The 21,057-nt window shown below is 44.3% G+C and overlaps 1 protein-coding gene across 2 annotated transcripts; it reads right to left on the bottom strand.

The window, feature by feature from the left end:
- Window positions 1–527: 527 nt before the first annotated feature.
- Window positions 528–19,461, bottom strand: PLIN2 (perilipin 2). 2 transcript variants are annotated; one of them, XM_012449987.2, is made up of 9 exons: window positions 19,357–19,461; window positions 17,752–17,803; window positions 17,469–17,664; window positions 15,656–15,738; window positions 13,902–14,187; window positions 12,413–12,594; window positions 10,594–10,728; window positions 8,071–8,361; window positions 528–1,210 (listed from the first exon to the last, which is right to left on the bottom strand). In XM_012449987.2, the coding sequence occupies exons 2-9, from the start codon at window positions 17,779–17,781 to the stop codon at window positions 1,076–1,078; spliced, it is 1,338 nt and encodes a 445-aa protein (XP_012305410.1). In that variant the 5' UTR covers window positions 17,782–17,803; window positions 19,357–19,461; the 3' UTR covers window positions 528–1,075. The 2 variants fall into 2 exon arrangements, with proteins under 2 accessions (XP_012305410.1, XP_012305412.1); XM_012449989.2 differs by lacking the exon at window positions 528–1,210 and having other exon boundaries at window positions 7,477–8,361.
- Window positions 19,462–21,057: the final 1,596 nt, after the last annotated feature.

The raw sequence follows: 21,057 nt of genomic DNA, 5'->3' as shown, positions 1-21,057 counted from the left end.
CTTTTTCTTTTTCTTTTTCTTTTTTTTTTTTTTAATTTTTAGTAGAGACGGTGTTTCACCATGTTGAAGGCTGGTGTCAAATCCCTGACCTCAAGCGATCCACTAGCCTTGGCCTCCCAAAGTGCTGGGATTACAGGCAACTAATACTTAATGCTGCTCTGTGCCAGGCACTGCTCTAAGCTTTTCACAAATGTTAATTATCTAAGCTTCATAGCAAACCTAGTGCTATTCCTGTTTTACAGATTAAAAAAATGAGGCACAGAGAAATTAAGTAACCTGCTCATGATCACACAGTAACTGGCAGAGCCAGATTAGAACCCAGAGGCTGAGCTCTTACCCATCATGCCCTTACCCTTCCTCCCAGTTGACCTGCTTTTGGTCACATGCCCACCACTAGGCTAGGGAAAGCAAAAACCTTGACCACTATCCCCACTGAGACCCTCAAAAGAAGCATGAATGAATCATAGGAGACCAAAAGGCAACAAATGTGCACTATACCAGCGGGAAAAAAACTCATGAAGTCAAGATTATGCAGCCCAGTTTTTATTATAAGTATTTCAGCAATTAAACTTTAAATAATTATATTAAAGGTTATATGACACAGAACTATGATCTCTTACAAAAGTTTAGATCAGTGTTTTATTGCAATTAAGATCAACGTAGCCAAAAAATAGATGAACACTCTTCAAAGCCACAGGAATAAAAACAGGAAGTTCAATCTAATATGAATTGTGTATTCAACCAAAAGGGGTATTTTTTTTTTTTTTAAGACAGAATCTTGCTCTGTCACCCAGGCTGGAGTGCAGTGGCGCAATCTCAGCTCCCTGCAACTGCTACCTCCCGGGTTCAAGTAATTCTCCTGTCTCAGCCTCCTGAGTAGCTGGGATTACAGGCGCATGCCACCGCACCCGGCTATATTTTCTGTAATTTTTAGTTGAGACAGGTTTTATCATCTTGGACAGGCTGGTCTTGAACTCCTGACCTCGTGATCCACCTGCCTCGGTCTCCCAAAGTGCTGGGATTACAGGCAGGAGCCACTGCTCCTGGCCTAGGGGTATTTTGTTGTTGTTGTTAGTTATTCACCATTTTGCCATGAGGGGACAAAGCCATTAGCATGTGAATGATTTGATCTGTTCTCCTCTTCCAAAGCTATAATATCTGGAATTTCATCAGTCTCAGATGTCAAGTCTATGGTGGTGAAATCAAACACCTGTAAAAGAAGAATCTCAGATATTGAAACAAACACTGATGAAGTGAGTTGTCAGGTCCATGTGAGCTCATGGAGACTTTAGTGCATGTAGGTGAACCTTGCTTTGTCCATAGCTGTGCTTTTTGAAAAGATGTTTGTGGTCTTGAGGCCAGGCGTGGTGGCTCACGCCTGTAATCCAAGCACTTTGGAGGCCAAGGCAGGTGGATCACCTGAGGTTGAGAGTTCAAGACCAGCCTGACCAACATGGTGAAACCCCGTCTTTGAAATAAAATAAAATTAAATTAAATTTAAAGAGATGTTTGTGGTCTTATTCCCGCAATTCCCTCAGATTATAAAAGCACTAAGGAGATCTTTTATTTTATTTTATTTTATTTTTTATTTTTTTAAAAAGACGGGGTTTCACCATGTTGGTCAGGCTGGTCTTGAACTCCCGACCTCAGATGATCCGCCCACCTTGGCCTCCAAAGTGCTTGGATTACAGGCATGAGCCACCACACGCGGCCTAAGGAGATCTTTTCAAAAGGAAACTAACTAGTGGTGGAACCTAGTCAATGAAGGCTTTTTAAAAAAATACCAGATATAAAGCATTTCTCGTTATTCAACTATTAATCTGTTACTTTCTTAAAAACGGTAATCCCCCAGTTTTCCATAAGCAAGTGTCTAGGGAAATGTCTAGCAACTGAGGAAACAAAAGGTATTTTCATGATTCAAACAGCCATCACAAAACCCTACCTCTTCTCTGCATAGGAAAGCCTTTAGGGACAAAGAATCTTACTTTATATACAATTTCCATAAGCTAAGTAATGTTTCTTAGCAAACAACAGATTAAAACAAGAGCATTAATAACATGCAACATATTACTAAAGGCTAAAATCTTGATAGTGGAGGGAAAAAAGTAGCTGATTACCTAACAGAGGAAAAACAGCAAACAACAACAAAAATCCCTCAAAAAAATAGACAGAAGGGAATAAGGGATTTGGGGAGTTATTGTGGGTTTTTTTTTTTTTTTTTTTTGAGATGGAGTCTAGCTCTGTACCCCAGGTTGGAGCACAGTGGTGTAATCTCTGCTTAGTGCAACCTCTGCCTCCTAGGTTCAAGCGACTCTCCTGACTCAGCCTCCCAAGTAACTGGGATTACAGGCATGCACTGCCACCATGCCCAGCTACAGGCATGTACTGCCACCTGTGCCACTGTGGTGGTGCAGGCCTGTAATCCCAGCTACTTGTATTTCTTAGTAGAGATGGGTTTCACTATGTTGGCCAAGCTACTCTTGAACTCCTGACCTCAAGTGATCCACCTGCCTTGGCTTTCCAAAGTGCTGGGATTACAGGCGTGAGCCACCTCTCCCATCCTGGAGTTATTGTTTAATGGGTACAGAATTTGTGCTTAAGATGAATATAATGGTGATGGTTGTATAACACTGTGAATATGCTTAATCCCACAGAATTATACACTTAAAAATGGAAAATTGGACATTGGATTTTTATTGTTTTGAGATGGAGTCTTACTGTCACCCAGGCTAGAGCGCAGTGGTGTGAATTTGGCTCACTGCAACCTCCACCTCCCAGGTTCAAGTGATCCTCCTGCCCTAGCCACCCAAGTACCTAGGATTATAGGCGTGGGCCACCACACCCAGATAATTTTTGTATTTTTAGTAGAGGTGGGATTTCATCATGTTGTCCAGGCTGGTTTTGAACTCCCGACCTCAGGTGATCTGTCCGCCTTGGCCTCCCAAAGTGCTGGGATTACAGGCATGAGCTACCATAGCTGGCCAGCTCTACTATCTTTTATATGGCACTCTCAAATGGCACTTTCATAAAACCTGTACCAAGCTAAAAACCTAGAAAGTATATTCTGCATCAAGACTAGGCTCCCTTTTGAGATTCAAAGCCTTTCGTTATATTACATCTCATATTATCTCTCTAATCTGCAGGCCCAGTTTAAGCAAGAGAAGAATTCCAGGCAATTCTGTCTACCTCCCACCGCAAACATTTTTCTTTCAACTGCCTTCCTATCATTTCACTTAGTCATCTTACTGACAATCTTAACAATTTCCTTTTTTTTTCTTTGAGACTGAGTCTTGCTCTGTCGCCCAGGCTGAAGTGCAGTGGTGCGATCTTGGCTCACTGCAATCTTCACCTCTCAGGTTCAAGCAATTCTCATGTCTCAGTAGCTTGAATTACAGGAGCAAGCCACCATGCCCAGCTAATTTTGTATCTTTAGTAAAGGTGGGGTTTCACCAGGTTGACCAGGCTGGCCTTGAACTCCTGGTCTCAAGTGATCTGCCGACTTGGCCTCCCAAAGTGCTAGGATTACAGGCGTGAGCCACCGCACTCAGCCAATCTTAACAATTAAAAATGCACTGTGTTAATCAACAGTTTCATCTGGCAAACTCAACAATGTATAGGCCGCCTGCCTCTCACTGTCTCACCACCAATTGAGAGTATAATTTTCTGATTCAGTCTTTTCCTTCTGAGCACTCTATTCTTGACTCTCAGCTTAGGATGATTAGTTAGAAAGCCTTAACCCTCACCAGTCCTAAAAATATGACCTGGGTCTAGCCCAGTGAGGGTCAAATTACACCTTTTTTTTTTTTCAGGAGTCGGTAATTTCTAAAACTAAAGTTTTATAAGTTCAGTTCCAAATAAGTCCATTTTGGGGTGGAGGGAGCGGGGTAGCATCAGAATCTCAAAAGGTAAACAAGAAAGATACCATAAAACAAGTCTTTGGCTTAAGCTGACCTCGAGCCCTGTATCTTACATATCTTATGTAAATCAAATTTTAGTTTTTCCCTTTTCACTTCATTAATTGTTTTTTTTTTTTTTTTTTTTTTCGCAGCCTTGAACTCCTGGGCTCAAGCAATCTTCCTGTCCCAGCCACCTGAGTAACTGAGACTATAGGTATGTACCACCAGGCCCAGTTTCACTAGCTCTTTAATACCTATAACTGCCTTATCAAAGTGGATACATTTTCCTAACCATTAGCTGGTATTATATACTCACACTTGAACTGCCAAGTTAAAGATACTACATGTCACTGTCCCACAGATGATGTCCCCATGCCTCTAGTGCAAATTAGAAAAACACTTCCCCATCCTCAACACTCACTTCCATCTGTTGTGGCAACATTAACTTAATAGATGAGAAAACTAAGGCTCAGAGGTTAATGGCCAATGCGTCATGTTTCTTTGCATTTCTGCATAGGACAAACTAGAAAGACTATATTATTATTACAGGCAAAGGAAAAAACATTCTTGAACACTCCCTCAGGCACACCATGCCAGACTTTATGCAGTCCCATGTTTACGAACATACCATGGTTAGATACTGTGTTAGCCTTAGTATTTTCCCTCAAAACAACTGTTTTCTGGAGGAAAAAAGTCTATAAAACGAAAATTTTCTGCCAGTTTGTGCAACAATGAAGCTGCAAGATATGAGAAAACAGGCTGGATTCAGTGGCTCAGGCCTGGAATCCCTGCACTTTGGCAGGCTGAGGTGGGTGGATCACTTGAGCTCAGGAGTTCGAGACCAGCCTGGGAAACATGGTGAAACCCCGACTTTACAAAAACACAAAAATTAGCCGGGTGTGGTTGTGCATGCCTGTGGTCCCAGATACTCAGGACACTGAGGTGGAAGAATTGCTTGAGCCTGGAAGGCGAAGGTTGCAGTGAGCCAATCGTACCACTCCACTCCAGCCCATCTCAAAAAAAAAAAAAAAAAAGCCAGAACACTACAAATCCTGAGACACATTGACAAATGAACGACATGAATGTAGACACAAACTTGAAACACAAAGACAGCAAAACCATGACCAATGTGCACAGCTCACGGCAAAAAGCAAGGGCTGCTGGTGTTCTTCTAGAAGCTAAGAATGGTCTACATTTTATTCTGTCCCTGCTCAGGAAGAGCTTTGAGACCTATCTCCTTTTCATAAGCTATTCAGTAAGCACTACAACTCTTCTTTTTTTAAAAATCTGTACTAACTTAAGTAACACACTATATACTCTTACAATGGGGAAACACAAAGGTATATGTTCAAAATAAGAAAGCATGTGTATAACTATAGCTTGTGAATTTTCCAATCAACTGGAATAAACTGCAAAATACCAGTTCTGGGAGTTTTGAGGCACAAAGGGGCAGGGTGATTTGGACTAAGAAAAAAAAAAAAATTCAGTCAGGTGCAATAGCTGACACCTGTAATCCCAGCACTTTGGGAGGCTGAGGCAGGCGGATCACCTGAGGTCAGGAGTTTGAGACCAGCCTGGCCAACATGGTGAAACCCCGTCTCTACTAAAAATACAAAAACTAGCAGGGCATGGTGGTGCACACCTGTAATCACAACTACTTGAAAGGCTGAGGCAGGAGAATGGCTTGAGCCTGGGAGGCAGAGGTCACAGTGAGCCGAGACTGTACCATTACACTCCAGCCTGAGAAACAGAGCGAGACTCTACCTCAAAAAAAAGAACAAAGAAAGAAAGAAAATTTAAGAGGCAGAGGCTTTAGAAAATGCCAGTCACTGGGAACAGGGAGGCAAGTGAGTGAATAGACTCTGTCCTGGAAACCCATAAATCACAAAAGTCCATCCTTCCCAAAACCAGAAGCTCCTTATCTGCAAAACAAATTAAAGAGCAGTTTCAAGTATCCCAGGGAGTTCCTACCCTGCAACTCAGCTCACCTGTTTACTAATTTCTGGAGTTGCACTGAGGATAAAAATTTTATAACTTGACAAAATTTTTTTTTTTCTTTTTTGAGACAGGTTCTCACTGTTGCCCAGGCAGGAATACAGTTGCATGATCCCGTCTCATTGCAAACTCTACCTCCCTGGTTCAGGGGATTCTTGTGCCTCAGCCCCCTAGTAGCCAGGATTACAGGTGCACACAACCACACCCAGCTAATTTTTGTGGATTTTTTTTTTTTTTTTTTTTGGAGACAGAGTCTCACTGTTTCACCCAGGCTGGAGTGCAATGGCACATCTCGGCTCACTGCCACCTCCACCTCCTGCATTCAAACGATTCTCCTGCCTCAGCCTCCTGAGTAGCTAAGATTACAGGTGCCAGCCACCATGCCCAGTTAATTTTCGTATTTTTAGTAGAGATGGGGTTTCACCATGTTGGCCAGGTTGGTCTCAAACTCCTGACCTCATGATCCACCTGCCTCAGCTTCCCAAAGTGCTGGGATTACAGGCATGAGCCACCACACCCAGCCTAATTTTTGTGTTTTTAGTAGAGACTGGGTTTCACCATGTTGCCAGGCTGGTCTCAAACTCCTGACCTCAGGTGATCCATCCACCTCAGCCTCCCAAAGTGCTGGGATTATAGGCATAAGCCAATGTGCCTGGCCAATAAAAATCTTTAATAGATTCATTCACACCAAAGGAGCATGCAAAGTTATGTGCTGCTTCCTTGTTTTCATGGAAAGGGGTGAACCAGGATAGAAAGAGACAAATTTGAGTTAGACTTCGGTTCACATTGGTCAGGCTGGTCTCAAACCCCTGACCTCAGGTGACCTGCCTGCCTCAGCCTCCCAAAGTGCTGGGATTACAGGTGTGAACCACAGCACCTGGCCTATTACACAAGTTCTGAGACTGGCTTTTAAAAACTAGTTTCACATATTCCAACTGTGTGAGAAGGGGATTCAGGATAGTTCCTAAATAACCAATGTTGAATGGACTAGAAGTCTGGCTACCACAGGCAGGTGGTAAGAAGAACCCTTTTCTACAGGGGGATTAGTCTTTTCACTTGTAGTTAGTCTCACATGGTTTTCTATAAGTACCTCCCCAAAAACAACTGAGGTTAGTGACTTTCTCTCAAAATGAAAATGCAGTAAGTTAAGTCCAGCTCAGGCTGGACACTGAAGAATCTCCCTTTTAGGGCTCACACTTTAACTGGTTCCCTGGCAAGAAATGCCCAGTGCCTTTACATGACACTGATGAAAACAATCACTCGCTTCCTTTCAGTTCTGATTCTTTTTCAGTGAGGTAGTCAGACATGACTAGGTCCTTTTACTGGTTTAAAAACCCACTCACAGGGGCCCAGTAACTTGGCAAACAGGGAGCAACTGTCACCTAGTAAAATTTGAATATGCACATTACTTTTTGTGTTAAATCTGTTATCAAGCATCCCATTTTTAACATTAGCCTTCCAATGTTCTCACTCTGCCAAATTCCCCCACAGGCCAATTGAAATTCATGTATGTATAATAACTCTGTCATGCAGGTTGAGCAGCTTTATGAAAGCAACACACAAAGCACATGGAACAAACAGCATGTAACTGGTCTATCCCACAGTGACTTTTATTGAATTCGAAGGTAGTTTTCCTATTTGAGAAATAAAAAACTAAAATCAAGTTGTACAAGCAATCATCATGAGATAAACCAGTAAAGAGGCCTGCTCAGATCATACCAGAACAGACACCAGTTTCTACCCCAGCCCACATAAAGATGTTTTTATTCAATACAAACAGTAACAGAGGCAACACACTGACCACAGAATTGGAACATAAGTGCACTTGAATTTTTTGTGAGTTCTGGCTAGGCTTCGACAAGCCTGTCATTCTTTTCTTACCAGGTAAACAGAAATCATCTGCTAATGCCAGAAACGTTAAAGCTCTTAATTCAGCTGGAAATAATATAATTGAGGGCCTTTTTACTAGCTACTTGCTTCCCAATTTAGTGTTGTCTAGCAGGTTAATTTCAACATAACAAAAGGTGTCAGCTGGCTGGCCACATCATGCATTGGTGACAGGGGCAGGTTTAATGAGTTTTTGCTCAGATTGCTGGGCCTCCTGGCTGCTCTTGTCCATCTCTGCACCTTGGTCCTGAGCATTCTGAGACTCAGTCATCTGAGAATAAAAGGGACCTACCAGCCAGTTGAGGGGCGTGTTGTTAACAAAATAATCCATCACATCATCTAAAGATTCCTTCATTTTCTGCAGCTGCCCCTTGCTAGAAGTGAGGAGGCTGTCAGACACTTCCTTAAAGGAGGCAGCATTGCGGAACACTGAGTAGATGTCGCCGGCCATCACCCCTATGTGCTTGGCCTGATCTTGGATGTTCTGTGGTAAGCCTTGGATGTTGGACAGGAGGGTGTGGCACGTGGTCTGGAGCTGCTGAGTCAGGTTGCCGGCAATAGCAAGAGTACGTGACTCGATGTGCTAAAAAAAAAAAACTTAAAATTAGCAGTGGATCCAACAGTGCTATGTATAAGGTTAGTCCAGTGAAAGTAGGCTGGTTATGTGTCCACCACATATGTGGATTCTTTGGCTTTTAAAAATCCGCATTACAATGCTGAGTGCGGCGGTATTATTCACATTTCATAGATATGAATACAAGCTTAGAGTTTAAGTAGATGGCTTCAGTTAACAACTGGAAAACAGCTGGGTGGGGATTCAAACTAGTGCCTAAGTCTCCAAAGTTCATCATCTTAAACTGAAGAAACATATTAGGTAGGGGAGACGCAAAAGAATGGAAATATACTTCTTATTAGTAGTGTAATATATATTATATTATAATATGATATATAATATAATATATATATACATTCCTTCTTAGTAGTGTAGTATATATGTAAAATGGCAAGATATGAATGAACAGTTTAATACTGATTTCAGAGTTTTTGGGACACAAAGAACCACTTTCTAGGACTGTAAGAGGATATTTCTTTCTTTCTTTTTTGAGATAGGGTCTTAGTCTGTCACCCAGGCTGGATGGCAGTGGCATAATCATGGCCCACTGCAGCCCCAACCTCCCGGGCTTAGGTGATCCTCCCACCTCAGCCTCCCGAGCCAACTAGGATTACAGGTGCACACCACTAAGCCCTGCTAATTTTTGTATTTTTTGTAAAGATGGGGTTTCACCATTGCCCAGACTGATCCTGAACTCCTGGGCTCAACTGATCTGCCTGCCTTGGCCTCCCAAAGTGCTGGGATTACAAGTGTGAGCTATTGTGCTCAGCTAAGATGCTATGTCTTCTGCCTGAAACATTAATACCCTTATTGCCCTTTGACCTAGTTTATTCACCAATTAGTTCTCAGCTTACCATTCATCTCTTCCAGGAAGCCATGTGACTCACCTACCCTGACTCTAAGCCTGCCTGAGATAGTCATCCCATAAATTTTCACGGTGCCTGTATTTTTGAGATGGAGTTTCACTTTGTCACCCAGGCAGGAGTGCAAAGGCATGATCTCAGCTCACTGCAACCTCCACCTCCAGGGTTCAAGCGATTCTCCTGCCTCAGCCTCCCAAGTAGCTGGGACTACAGAAGCACACCACTATGCCTGGCTAATTTTGTATTTTTAGTAGAGATGAGGTTTCTCCATGTTGGCCAGGCTGGTCTTGAACTCCTGACCTTAGGTGATTCACCCACCTTGGCCTCCCAAAGTTCTGAGATTTCAGGTGTGAGCCACCACACCCGGCCAATAGTGCCTATATTTATGCTGTTAAAAAACAACAGAACTACGAGGTCAAGAGATCGAGACCATCCTGGTCAACATGGTGAAACCCCGTCTCTACTAAAAATACGAAAAATTAGCTGGGCACAGTCGTGTGTGCCTGTAATCCCAGCTACTCAGGAGGCTGAGGCAGGAGAATTGCCTGAACCCAGGAGGCAGAGGTTGCAGTGAGCCGAGATTGCGCCATTGCACTCCAGCCTGGGTAACAAGAGCGAAACTCGTCTCAAAACAAACAAACAAACAAACAACAACAACAAAAAAAACAACAGAACTTGGCTACTCTGAATATACTGCCTATGGGGTAGCCCTCTTCTGCAAGGAGCAGTTAAAAAAAAAAAGACACACCGGGCGCAGTGGCTCACCCCTGTAATCCCAGCACTTTGGGAGGCCTAGGCGGGTGGATCACGAGGTCAAGAGATCGAGACCATCCTGGTCAACATGGTAAAACCCCATCTCTACTAAAAAAATACAAAAAATTAGCTGGGCATGGTGGCATGTGCCTGTAATCCCAGCTACTCAGGAGGCTGAGGCAGGAGAATTGCCTGAACCCAGGAGGCGGAGGTTGCGGTGAGCCGAGATCAAGCCATTGCACTCCAGCCTGGGTAACAAGAGCGAAACTCTGTCTCAAAAAAAAAAAAAAAAGACACAATAGGACAGTATGGCTGGCTGTATCCCCTGTTAGTCTGTACCCATTTTGAGGGCAAGGCCTGTGTTCAGTTGTATCTCACTTGGGGCATATGAATATTCACAGATTGTTAAATAAAATTACTCCCTGCGTAGTTTTGCTTTTCTGCCACATAACTAGCCACCTGTGTACAAAGTATTGTTCAACCTTTTGATAGAGAAGGGTATTCTAAGACAGAGTATGGAAAAATTGAAATGAAAAGTTTGGTAAGAACTTTGGAAACTAGCGAATGACTGTCCCAGTCATCTTACCTCAGCACAGTGGGACTCATCAGTATCATCATACCCAATGCTCCTTTTCCACTCCACCCATGAGAGGTAGAGTTTATCCTGAGCATCCTGAATTTTCTGATTGGCATTATGCACATTCTTCCTGGCAAATTCAATCTAGACACATTGAAACAAAACAAAGAAACATACAGATCAGACATTCATGTTTGCAGATACATGATGTAAATCAGGCAACATAAAAACTAAGAATTTCCTGGAGTTGAATGAGATCTATTCCTGCTATCATTGTTATTTATTATCAATATGTGTAAGTTAACCAAGCAGTAGTAGCTCTTCACTGCCTCTATTTAACTATTAAATCACTGACTCCAAATTTACCTCCAGTTCAGCACAGGTAAAGCAACTAAAAAAATTTTTTTTTTTTTTGAGAAAGACTCTCAATCTGTCACCCAGGCTGAAGTGCAGTGGCGTGATCATGGCTCACTGCAACCTTCATCTCCCAGGTTCAAGTGATTTTCCTGCCTCAGCTTCCCTAGTAGCTAGGATTACAGGAATATGTCACCATGCCCAGCTAATTTTCACATTTTTAGTAGAAACAGGTTTTCACCATGTTGGCCAGGCTGGTCTCGAACTCCTGACCTCAGGTGATCCACCTGCCTTGGCCTCCCAAAGTGTTGGAATTACAGGCATGAGCCACGGCGCCCAGCCAGCAACTAAAATGTAATGTGTATATGAATAAAGGGTAAGTTAGATTAAAATGACAGAAAGCAATTCAACCTTCCTCTTCCCTGTTGCCAACCACCTATTTCCCCTTCTAGGAAGAAATGGTTTTATTATGGCAGTACAGAATGATGCATACTGTTCTGTAACTCGGCAACCTTTTTTTTTTTTTTTTGAGACAGAGTCTTGCTCTGTTACCCAGGCTGGAGTGCGATGGTGCGATCTTGGCTCACTACAACCTCTGCCTCCTGGGTTCAAGCAATTCTCCTGCCTTAGCCTTTGTAACTGGGATTACAGGCATGAACCACCATGCCCAGCTAATTTTTTTTTGTATTTTTAATAGAGATGGGGTTTCACCATGTTGTTCAGTCTGGTCTCGAACTCCTGACCTCGTGATCCACCAGCCTCAGACTCCCAAAGTGCTGGGATTACAGGTGTGAACCACCACACCTGGCCAACTTGGCAACCTTTAATGGCTACACTGTAGTCTACTGTGATATATCAATTTAATTAGTCCCGTTAGTGGTTGTGCATTGTTACAGTCTCTTGCAACTTTAAACAAATATACACATCTGTAGGATAAAAAGTAAAACTGCTCAAAGTATAGGTATGTTTGTAACTTTCCTAAAACTGTCTCTTGAATCAGTCCCTTAGAGCAAGAGCTGCGTAAGTGTGGTTCTTTCTCTACACCATTGCCAACAGCCATATTTCCAGCATGGCAGGACAAGAGAGAGGTGTTGGTATTTGACCCCTCAGAGCAAGATTAGCATTGCTTCAGATATTTCAGCTATTTATATTTCTTTTCCTTTTTTTTTTTTAATAATTTTTTTTCTTTTTTTTTTAGAGATGGGGTTTCACCATGTTGGCCAGGATAGACTCGATCTCTTGACCCCATGATCCGCCCACCTCAGCCTCCCAAAGTGCTGGGATTATAGGCGTGAGCCACCGCGCCCAGCCCTTATACTTCTTTTTCTGTCAGTTGTCTTCATATTCTTTGTCCAGTTTTCTATTGGGTTGTTCATCAAGTAAGAGTGAAATTCTTGGATTTTGATTACATTAACTCTTGGGCCTAGAGATAAATGAACTCACTTCAGATACCTTAAAATAAAGTTTTACTCACCAGCTGAACAGCAGAATGGAGCTGAGAAATGGTCTCTTGGCTTTTTTGCTTAGCTTCTTTAACCCTGCTGAGAGCCTGCTGGTAGGCGCGGGAGCGAAGCTTGGTAGACAGGGATCCCAGTCTAACATAATAACTTGGCTTCTGAACCATATCAAATCCTTCAACTTTTTTTGCTTCTTTTTCTGGAATTAGAAAGAAGAGACAAAAAAACTTAAGAGGACAGGCGCGATGGCTCATGCCTGTAATCCCAGCACTTTGGGAGGCCGAGATGGGCGGATCACGAGAACATCCTGGCCAATATGGTGAAACCCCGTCTCTACTAAAAATACAAAAATTAGCTGGGCATGGTGGTGCGCATCTATAATCCCAGCTATTTAGGAGGCTGAGGCAGGAGAATGGCTTGAACCCGGGAGGTGGAAGTTGCAGTGAGCCAAAAAAAAAAAGGGATCAGAGGGATAAGTAAGTGATAAGGAGGTCCAGACTCTAACCTGGATCTTGACTTTCTTACTTTTACCCAATCACTTAGCAATCATGAAGTCATTTTTCCAAGACTGCTTATGTCTGCTGCTGGACTTGACTATCTTGAACATATTACTGTATCTGATACACACTGCATGCATCTACACGTTTCTTCCACTAGAGTAAAACTACTTTTTTGAGATGAAGTCTCACTCTGTCTCCTGGGCTGGAGTGCAGTGGCACAATCTTGGCTCCCTGCAGTCTCAACCTCCCAGGCTCAACTGATCCTCTCACCTCGGCCTTCCAAGTAGCTGCGACTACAGGCACAAGCCACCATGTCCAGCTAATTTTTGCATTTTCAGGGTTTCGCCATGTTGCCCTAGCTAATCTCAAACTCCTGAACTCAAGCAATCTGCCCGTCTCAGTCTCCCAAAGTGCTGGGATTATAGGCATGCACCATTGTGCCCAGCCTAGAGTGAACTTGAGCCACACGGTACCTGGCACACATTATCTAATGATGATTCTTTGTAATAAGAATTTTATAAAACAATCCATTAAAGATAATCCATTTACAAAAAATATTTTACAAGGCCCATTTTTACTAAACTTTCAAAACTTACTATGTACAATTCAATGTAAAATTTATGATTGCTTTAGGAAGGAAAAATCTACAGAGGCAAAAACATTAGTCGTTGCCTTGGGAGGAAATAAGGATTGACTGCCAGGTGTGGTGGCTCGCATCTGTAATCCCAGCACTTTGGGAGGTCAAGGCAGGTGGATCACTTGAGCCCAGGAGTTCGAGATCAGCCTGGGCAACATAGTGAGACCCCATCTCTGTATAATAAAAAATAAAATAAAAAGGACTACAAACAAGCATGAGGGTCTTTTGGGGTAGCAGAAGTATTCTAACACTGGATTGTGGTGATGGTTGCACAACTGTGTAAATTTAGACTAAAGACAAGAGTATATCTCAATGGAGCTGTTTAAAAAAGATTTATAAAACAGTATTTTAAGGGAAAATTCCAGTTACCTAGTTCTTCTTCAGTGAGAGGGAGGTAGTGCTCTACCAACAGCTCTGATTTGGTGAGTGCATTTTCTACACCACTGCTCACAAGCTGCATCATCCGACTCCCCAAGACTGTGTTAATGCTGCCACTGACCACAGACTTGGTCTTCTCCACACTGCCAGTCATTGCCCCTTTGGTCTTGTCCATCACCCCTGTGATCGTGCTGGCCACGGAATCCTTGGCCCCAGTCACAGTAGTCGTCATGGCATCTTTTGCCCCAGTCACAGCACCTTTGGCATTGGCAACAACCTAGAAGTAGAAAAGCAGATCCCTTGGCTGCTGAGAAACATGAGCACAAGGACATACATAAGGTCTTAACTAAGGCAGCACAGCTGAAGAGTTAGAGAAGGCATCTAGTCCTCTCGCTCTCTAGCTTTAGGTCTTGGGCAAGTCACTAAGAATTGATGAGACTGATTTTCCCTATCAAATGTATTTGCCCTACCTGCCAATCCTTGGGAATTGTTAAAGGAGTAAATGAGGTAAACAGATATGAAATTTGTCAGTTTGTCAAGGCTGCAGTGAGCCATGACTGTGCCATTGCACTCAGCCTGGGTGACAGAGCAAGACCTTGTCTCAAAAAAAAAAAAGAGAAAAGGTGGTAAGTTATATAGCTTATTCCAAAGTCACATAAATCTAGAGAGGAAACTGAAGATCAAACTATACCTGGCCCTCTGGGTGTTATTGATTTGCAATTGTCTGTGTTTAGAGGATACATCGATGGGGGGAAGCTGGAGGAAGGTTGGCACATAGCCACAGAGAACACTGACAAGAAAACCTTCTCTAAATTACTTGTTAATACCTTGGGGGAACATCTTCTTAAAACTATTGAAAACTATTGGCTTTCAATAACTCAATGAAATTTTTCATTTTTATCTATTTGTTTATTTATTTATTTATTTTGAGATGGAGTTTCACTCTTGTTTCCAAGGCTGGAGTGCAATGGCACAATCTCGGCTCACCGCAACCTCCACCTCCCGGTTTGAGGGATTCTCTTGCCTCAGCCTCCAGAGTAGCTGGGACTATCAGTCCCTTGTGTCAAAAACCTTGTGGACTACTGGGCTCTACCTTCTAGGTTTGTGAGACTATACTCTATGATGTTCAAACAATGGCAAACTCACCTAATGATGCATTTCTCAAAACATATTTCCACCATTAAGTGACAAATGACTGTATTTAGATTATGAAAAAACAATAGAGCTATATTTTTCCCTAACTTACATCCTTTTTTGCCATTCTGTATTCTTAATTTGAAACAAAATTTTAGGGTATTATCTGAACCAAAGGATCACCAGGACAGATGAGCCTATCATTGTCATCAACACTGGCTAGCTATCCCATATGGATGGTAGTTCCTAGTAGCACTGTACAAGCCAGGTGAGAAAAGGTTCTATATATCACCTCTGCATTTATTTAACACCACAAGGGAATCAGTTATTTGAGACAACAATTTCATCTGCAGGAGCAAAGACACAAATTGACAAGAGATCACACTAAAAGTTTTCTAATCCAAAGGAGGCTAGTTCTTCTATGTTTCATAGAAACAACTTGACAACAGTTCAGGAAGTAAGGAAGTGGCCATTCCTCTTTCAAACACACATCCAGATCCAGGTTGGAAAAACAAGTATTTGCCTACTTGTGGTATGTACAGCTGGTGCTAACAGATAGAAGATGAAAACATGTGAGGTGTCAAGCCTCAGCACTTTTGTTCCAAGCTCACCTGAGTTGATGGTTGATTCAGAATAGGCAGTCTCTCCTCCATCCTGTCTAGCCCCTTACAGGCATAGGTATTGGCAATTGCAACTAAAATCACAAATGGTTAAGTGTTAATGTAGTGTGTACATATAGAATGAACACATTACCATACCTTATACTTTTAGCCTTATAAAAACGGCAAGAACATTGATCTTTTACCACAGAATGCATTGACTGGTTTCTCTAGCTCTGACAGCAAGAGGCCTGGCAAGTTGCTGGCAACTTTCTTCTGCAGATAAGGAAACACAGGGGTGTGAGGGAGGAGCAGGCAGAGGCAGTGAAAGACCAAACAGGAAGCTGGCTCTGAAGCTTCTTCCTCATCAACTGGTCCCTAACGTCAATGCCAAGAATAGCCAGGCTTTCCCTGAACTCTCATTCAGAGAATAAGGCTTTCCCTGGAAACGCTCTCAAAATTAGCATTCCCGTGCCAGTTTAATCCCTACCTACAATTACTTCAGCACATGACAATGTATTTGGGGTTCTCATGGGGAAAGAGTATGCTAGGACCACCCTGGATCTCCCTAACAAGGGAGATTTTAGTGTGAGCTTTCTGCTAAGAACACCAAGACAAGTACTAGGACCAAATTAATTTAAGAAGTAGCAGAGTTGGAATGGCTGGTCTCTAAAGGCTCTTGATAATCCTAAAAGTCCCTAGCTTAACTATTTGAGGGAGGAATGATTTAAATCTTTATTCAAAAGCAGTTCATGATGTGGAGAAATTGGAGCCTCCATATAGTGTTGGTGGCAATGTAAAATGGTACAGCTGATTTGGAAAACAGTCTGGCAGCTCAAAAGCTTAAACAGTTAATATATAACCAAGCAATTCCACTCCTAGGTACATACCAAAAAAACCTGAAATCATATGTCCATATAAAAACTTGTATACAAATGTTCACAGAAGCAATATACACAATCTCCAAAAGTAGAATGAACCCAAACATCCATTAATTGAGGAATGAATAAATAAAATATTGTCTGTCTAGACAGTAAATTACTATTCCACAATAAAGTGTGGAAGTTACTGCTTCATCCCTTTTTATCCCTTTCATCCAGCATAATGTTTTGAAAGTTAATCCATCTTTCAAAACATTATGCTGGATGAAAGAAGCCAGTCACAAAAAACTCACACATTTTATGATTTCACTTATAAGAAATATCCAGCATAGGCAAATCTATAAAGACAAAGTAGATTAGTAGCTGCCTCAGGGTGGTTGGAAGGAAATGAGGGAGAGACTACTAAGTATGAGAGTATGAGATTTCTCATAGAGTTTTAATTGAGGTGTCATAAACTGCCAATGCTATTAAACAGGGCTTCTATGGCCAGGCATGGTGGCTCACACCTGTAATCACAGCACTTTGGGAGACTGAGGCGGGCGGATCACAAGGTCAGGAGTTCAAGACCAGCCTGGCCAAATATTGTGACACCCCATCTCTACTAAAGATACAAAAGTAGCTGGACATAGTGGCAGGCACCTGTAGTCCCAGCTACTCAGGAGGCTGAGGCAGGAGGATCTTTTGAACCCGAAAGGCGGAGGTTGCAGTGAGCTGAGATCACACGACTGTACTCCAGCCTGGGCAACAGAGCGAGACTCTGTCTCAAAAAAAAAAAAAAGAAAAAGAAAAAAGAAACAGGCCTTCTATAATAATGAGGGTCACCTGAAAGTTTCTAGGTAAAGGCAGTGTATGCCCCAGGAAGGAGTCCCTGATGTTACTGCTGTGAGCTCAGGGGCTCACCACTGACCAGTCCCTTGACTGCATCTTGAAAAATCAGAACTCACTTTGCGGCTCTAGCTTCTGGATGATGGGCAGAGCACTGGTCAGGGCCACTGAGGTGATGGTCTTCATGCCCTTCTCTGCCATCTCACACACAGACTTCAAGTAGGGATACTGGTCCTTTGTATTGACATAGGCTGAGGACATGAGGTCATATGTGGAGCTCACCAAGGGCAGGTTGACCACCCGAGTCACCACACTCTGCAATCAAAGTTGGGAGGGTGGGCTTGTTAATCTCTCAAAACACAAGAGGAGAGAAAGTAGGCAAAGGTTACTCAAAATTCATACCGGTTGTGGATCAACTGCAATGGATGCCATTTTTCTTTCTGGAGAGAGAAATCTGCAGAAAAGAGACTTATTTCAGAACACTGGGATAAGACTCTCCCAAATTTGTTCCCAAACGCAAGCAAATGCTGATTTCATGTAGAGAAAAAAATCAAGATGAGTTTTGTGTAGTCTTCTGCACTTCTTTCCACTCTCCAGCTCTCAGAGTCCCCCTCCTGAGAGACCCACACCCACACAACCCCACTTCCTCTTCAGGCAAGGTTTCAGAGCTTATGTGTAAACTTGTAATACTCAGGAGGGAAAAACAAAGTTATTGATATACTTGTCTTGTTTCTCCACCAAGATATAGAGATGCCTTTTGAAGGGCAGGATCTGTTCATAAAAATGCTAACCAAATTAAAATCCAGGTTAAGACTAAAGAGATATTTCAAATAGAAGACATCTTGGTCTGCCTGGATTCTTCTGGGGATCACAGGACTATCAAGTGGGAACCCTTTGCGGGGACATATTAAAATTTCCTTTTGAAAGGACGGAAGCTAGTTTAGGAGAAACTACGCACGAGGTGCTCTGAGGAAGAAGCATTTCAGAACGCCTTTAAACGTCACTTTAGTATCCTCAAAGCCCATCCCTAGACAAAGCCACCCGCAGCGGAGCTGGGAGGGAAAAGAACCTGCTCGCTGTCTCTGTGCTGGGGCCGACCAGCTCACCCTCCCCTCGCCAAGATTCCACTTCTGCAAGAAATAAGCCACCGGAGCTGGGAGGGAAAAGAACCTGCTCGCTGTCCTCTGTGCTGGGGCCGACCAGCTCACCCTCCCCTCGCCAAGATTCCACTTCTGCAAGAAATAAGCCACCACTACTCTGAAGGCGGAAGAGACGCCTGTATCGGCAGCCTACTCCCATTCTGTACCCACAAAATGTGTACCCATAAAATATGGTTTTCAGGCCGGGCACGGTGGCTCACAGCTGTAATCCCAGCACTTGGGGAGGCTGAGGCGGGTGGATTGCCTGAGGGCAGGAGTTCAAGACCATCCTGACCAACATGGTGAAACCCAGTCTCTGCTACAAATACAAAAATTAGCCGGGCATGGTGGCGCGCGCCTGTAATCCCAGCTACTCCGAAGGCTGAGTGAGGAGAATGGCTTCAACCTGGGAGGTGGAGGCTGCAGTGAGCCGGGATCGCGCCACTGCACTCCAGTCTGAGCAACAGAGACTCCGTCTCAAAAAGAAAAAAAAAAAATTCGGCTTTCTAAAGGGTTTCCCTTTCGATACTGTACCTTCGACAAATGTTAACTGTTTCCCCACAACCATCTAGGCAGGCCAATGGTCATTTAATAGCAATCGCCCTCAATCTGTTGGCAGGAAAGAAGGCTCAACGCACAAAGGCGAGGGTCGAAAGCGCGGGTCCAGGAGTCTGCACCCACCCGGCCAGGACCTGGAAGCCGCGAGGCGGGCGGGGTCCCTGACCACCACCCCCGCCGTCCTGTGCACCTTAGAGCCCCGCGGGGAGCACAGCAGCTCCCCGAGGCCCCGGGGAGCCCCCCACCCCATCTGGGCACCCCTGGGGGCCCCGGACCGGCTCGCTGGGACACCGAGTGGGCGCTCACTCACCGTCGGACGGTGAAGGGAGCGAAGGGCGAAGAGCAGGCGCGTCCCGAAGGCGACTCCGGCAGCCACCACCCGGGCAAAACGTGGGGCCCGCGGGAGCCCGGGCTATAAACCCCGCCTCGCCGCCCCTCCCCCGCGCCTCAGCAGCACGTGACCCGCGGCAGCGCGCCAGGTCCCAACCCGGAATGTCGCCCTTGGGCATGTCCCAGCGCCCTACCCCAACGCTGGCCCTCCTGGAGGGTTGAGGGCCGGGTCCCGGTGAGAGGGTGTGCTGCCTGGGAGAGGGGCCCTGCTGCGGAGAGAGGAGCCTGTCGGGACTGGGGCGGGGGGTCCTGCCTGGGGAGGCTGGGAGTTACGGTAGCCCTGCCTGGGGTTGGGGTCCTGAGAGACCGGGGACAATTGGGAAACGAAAACAAATTCACACTAACTTGTTGAATGACGTTAGTCCTCAGAATAGAACTCTTCAAAAGTGAAAACAATGGCCGGGCGTGATGGCTTACGCCTGTAATTACAATACTTCTGGAGGCTGAGACGAGAAAATCTGTCGAGCCCGAAAGTTCGGGACCAACCTTGCTAAGTTTTTTTTTTTTTTTTTTAAATTTAAAAATAGCCCAGCGTCGTGGCGCTCGCATGTGGCCCCAGCTACTTGCGGGGCTAAGATGGGAGGATCGCTTGAGCCTGGGAGGATGAGGCTGCAGTGAACCGAGATCCCGTGGCGCTGCACAATGGCTTTTCTGCTGTTACTTATAGCGAACTAATAACTTTTTTTTTTTTTGAGACAGAGTTTCGCTTTTGTTACCCAGGCTGGAGTGCAATGGTGCGATCTCGGCTCACCGCAACCTCCGCCTCCTGGGTTCAGGCAATTCTCCTGCCTCAGCCTCCTGAGTAGCTGGGATTACAGGCACGTGCCACCATGCCCAGCTAATTTTTTGTATTTTTAGTAGAGACGGGGTTTCACCATGTTAACCAGGATGGTCTCGATCTCTTGACCTCGTGATCCACCCTCCTCGGCCTCCCAAAGTGCTGGGATTACAGGTGTGAGCCACCGCGCCCGGTGCTAACTAATAACTTTTAAAAGTTTTGTGGAGGCTGGGTGCAGTGGCTTACGCCTGTAATCCGAGCACTTTGGGAGGCCGATGCAGGCGAATCACCTGAGGTCAGGAGTTCGAGACCAGCCAGGGCAACATAGGGAAACCCCGTTTCTCCCAAAATGCAAAAAAAAAAAAAAAGTAGCCTGGCGCGTGCTTCTGTAGGTTCAGCTAGTGCCAGCTGTTTGACGGGGTTGGGCGGGGCGGGGAGGCTGAGAGTTAAAGGATCTTTTGAGCACAGGTGATCGAGACAGCGAGGAGTTAAGATCGCACCACTAGACTCCAGCCTGAGTGACAGAGTAAGACGCTGTCTTAAAAAAAAAGAAAAGAAAAAGAAAAAGAAAAGACTTGAGATCACTCTAGAATGATAGCTGCGTAGGCTAACGTGAGATAGGCAACTTTATGTGTGCGGGGTTATGCATTGTTTTTCAAACACAACTTTGAAATCGTCATCTGAGTCCCATTTTTTTTTTCCTGTGTGAAATGCGCTGATTTGGAACCAGATTATCTGAGCAAACAAGTTGTGTCAACGCCCGGGGCCAGGAAAGTCTCGTGGGACTTCATCTCCCGTGAGAGGGGATCTCCAGAAGAAGTTGTCCAGCCTCCGCCTCCCCCA

This window comes from Aotus nancymaae, unplaced genomic scaffold (genome assembly GCF_030222135.1).
Source record: "Aotus nancymaae isolate 86718 unplaced genomic scaffold, 86718_ANA_hifiasm-v0.15.2.pri h1tg000003l, whole genome shotgun sequence".
Taxonomy (NCBI): domain Eukaryota; kingdom Metazoa; phylum Chordata; class Mammalia; order Primates; family Aotidae; genus Aotus; species Aotus nancymaae.
Note: the sequence above shows the minus strand (reverse complement) of the source record. Positions and strands in the feature narration are given on the sequence as shown.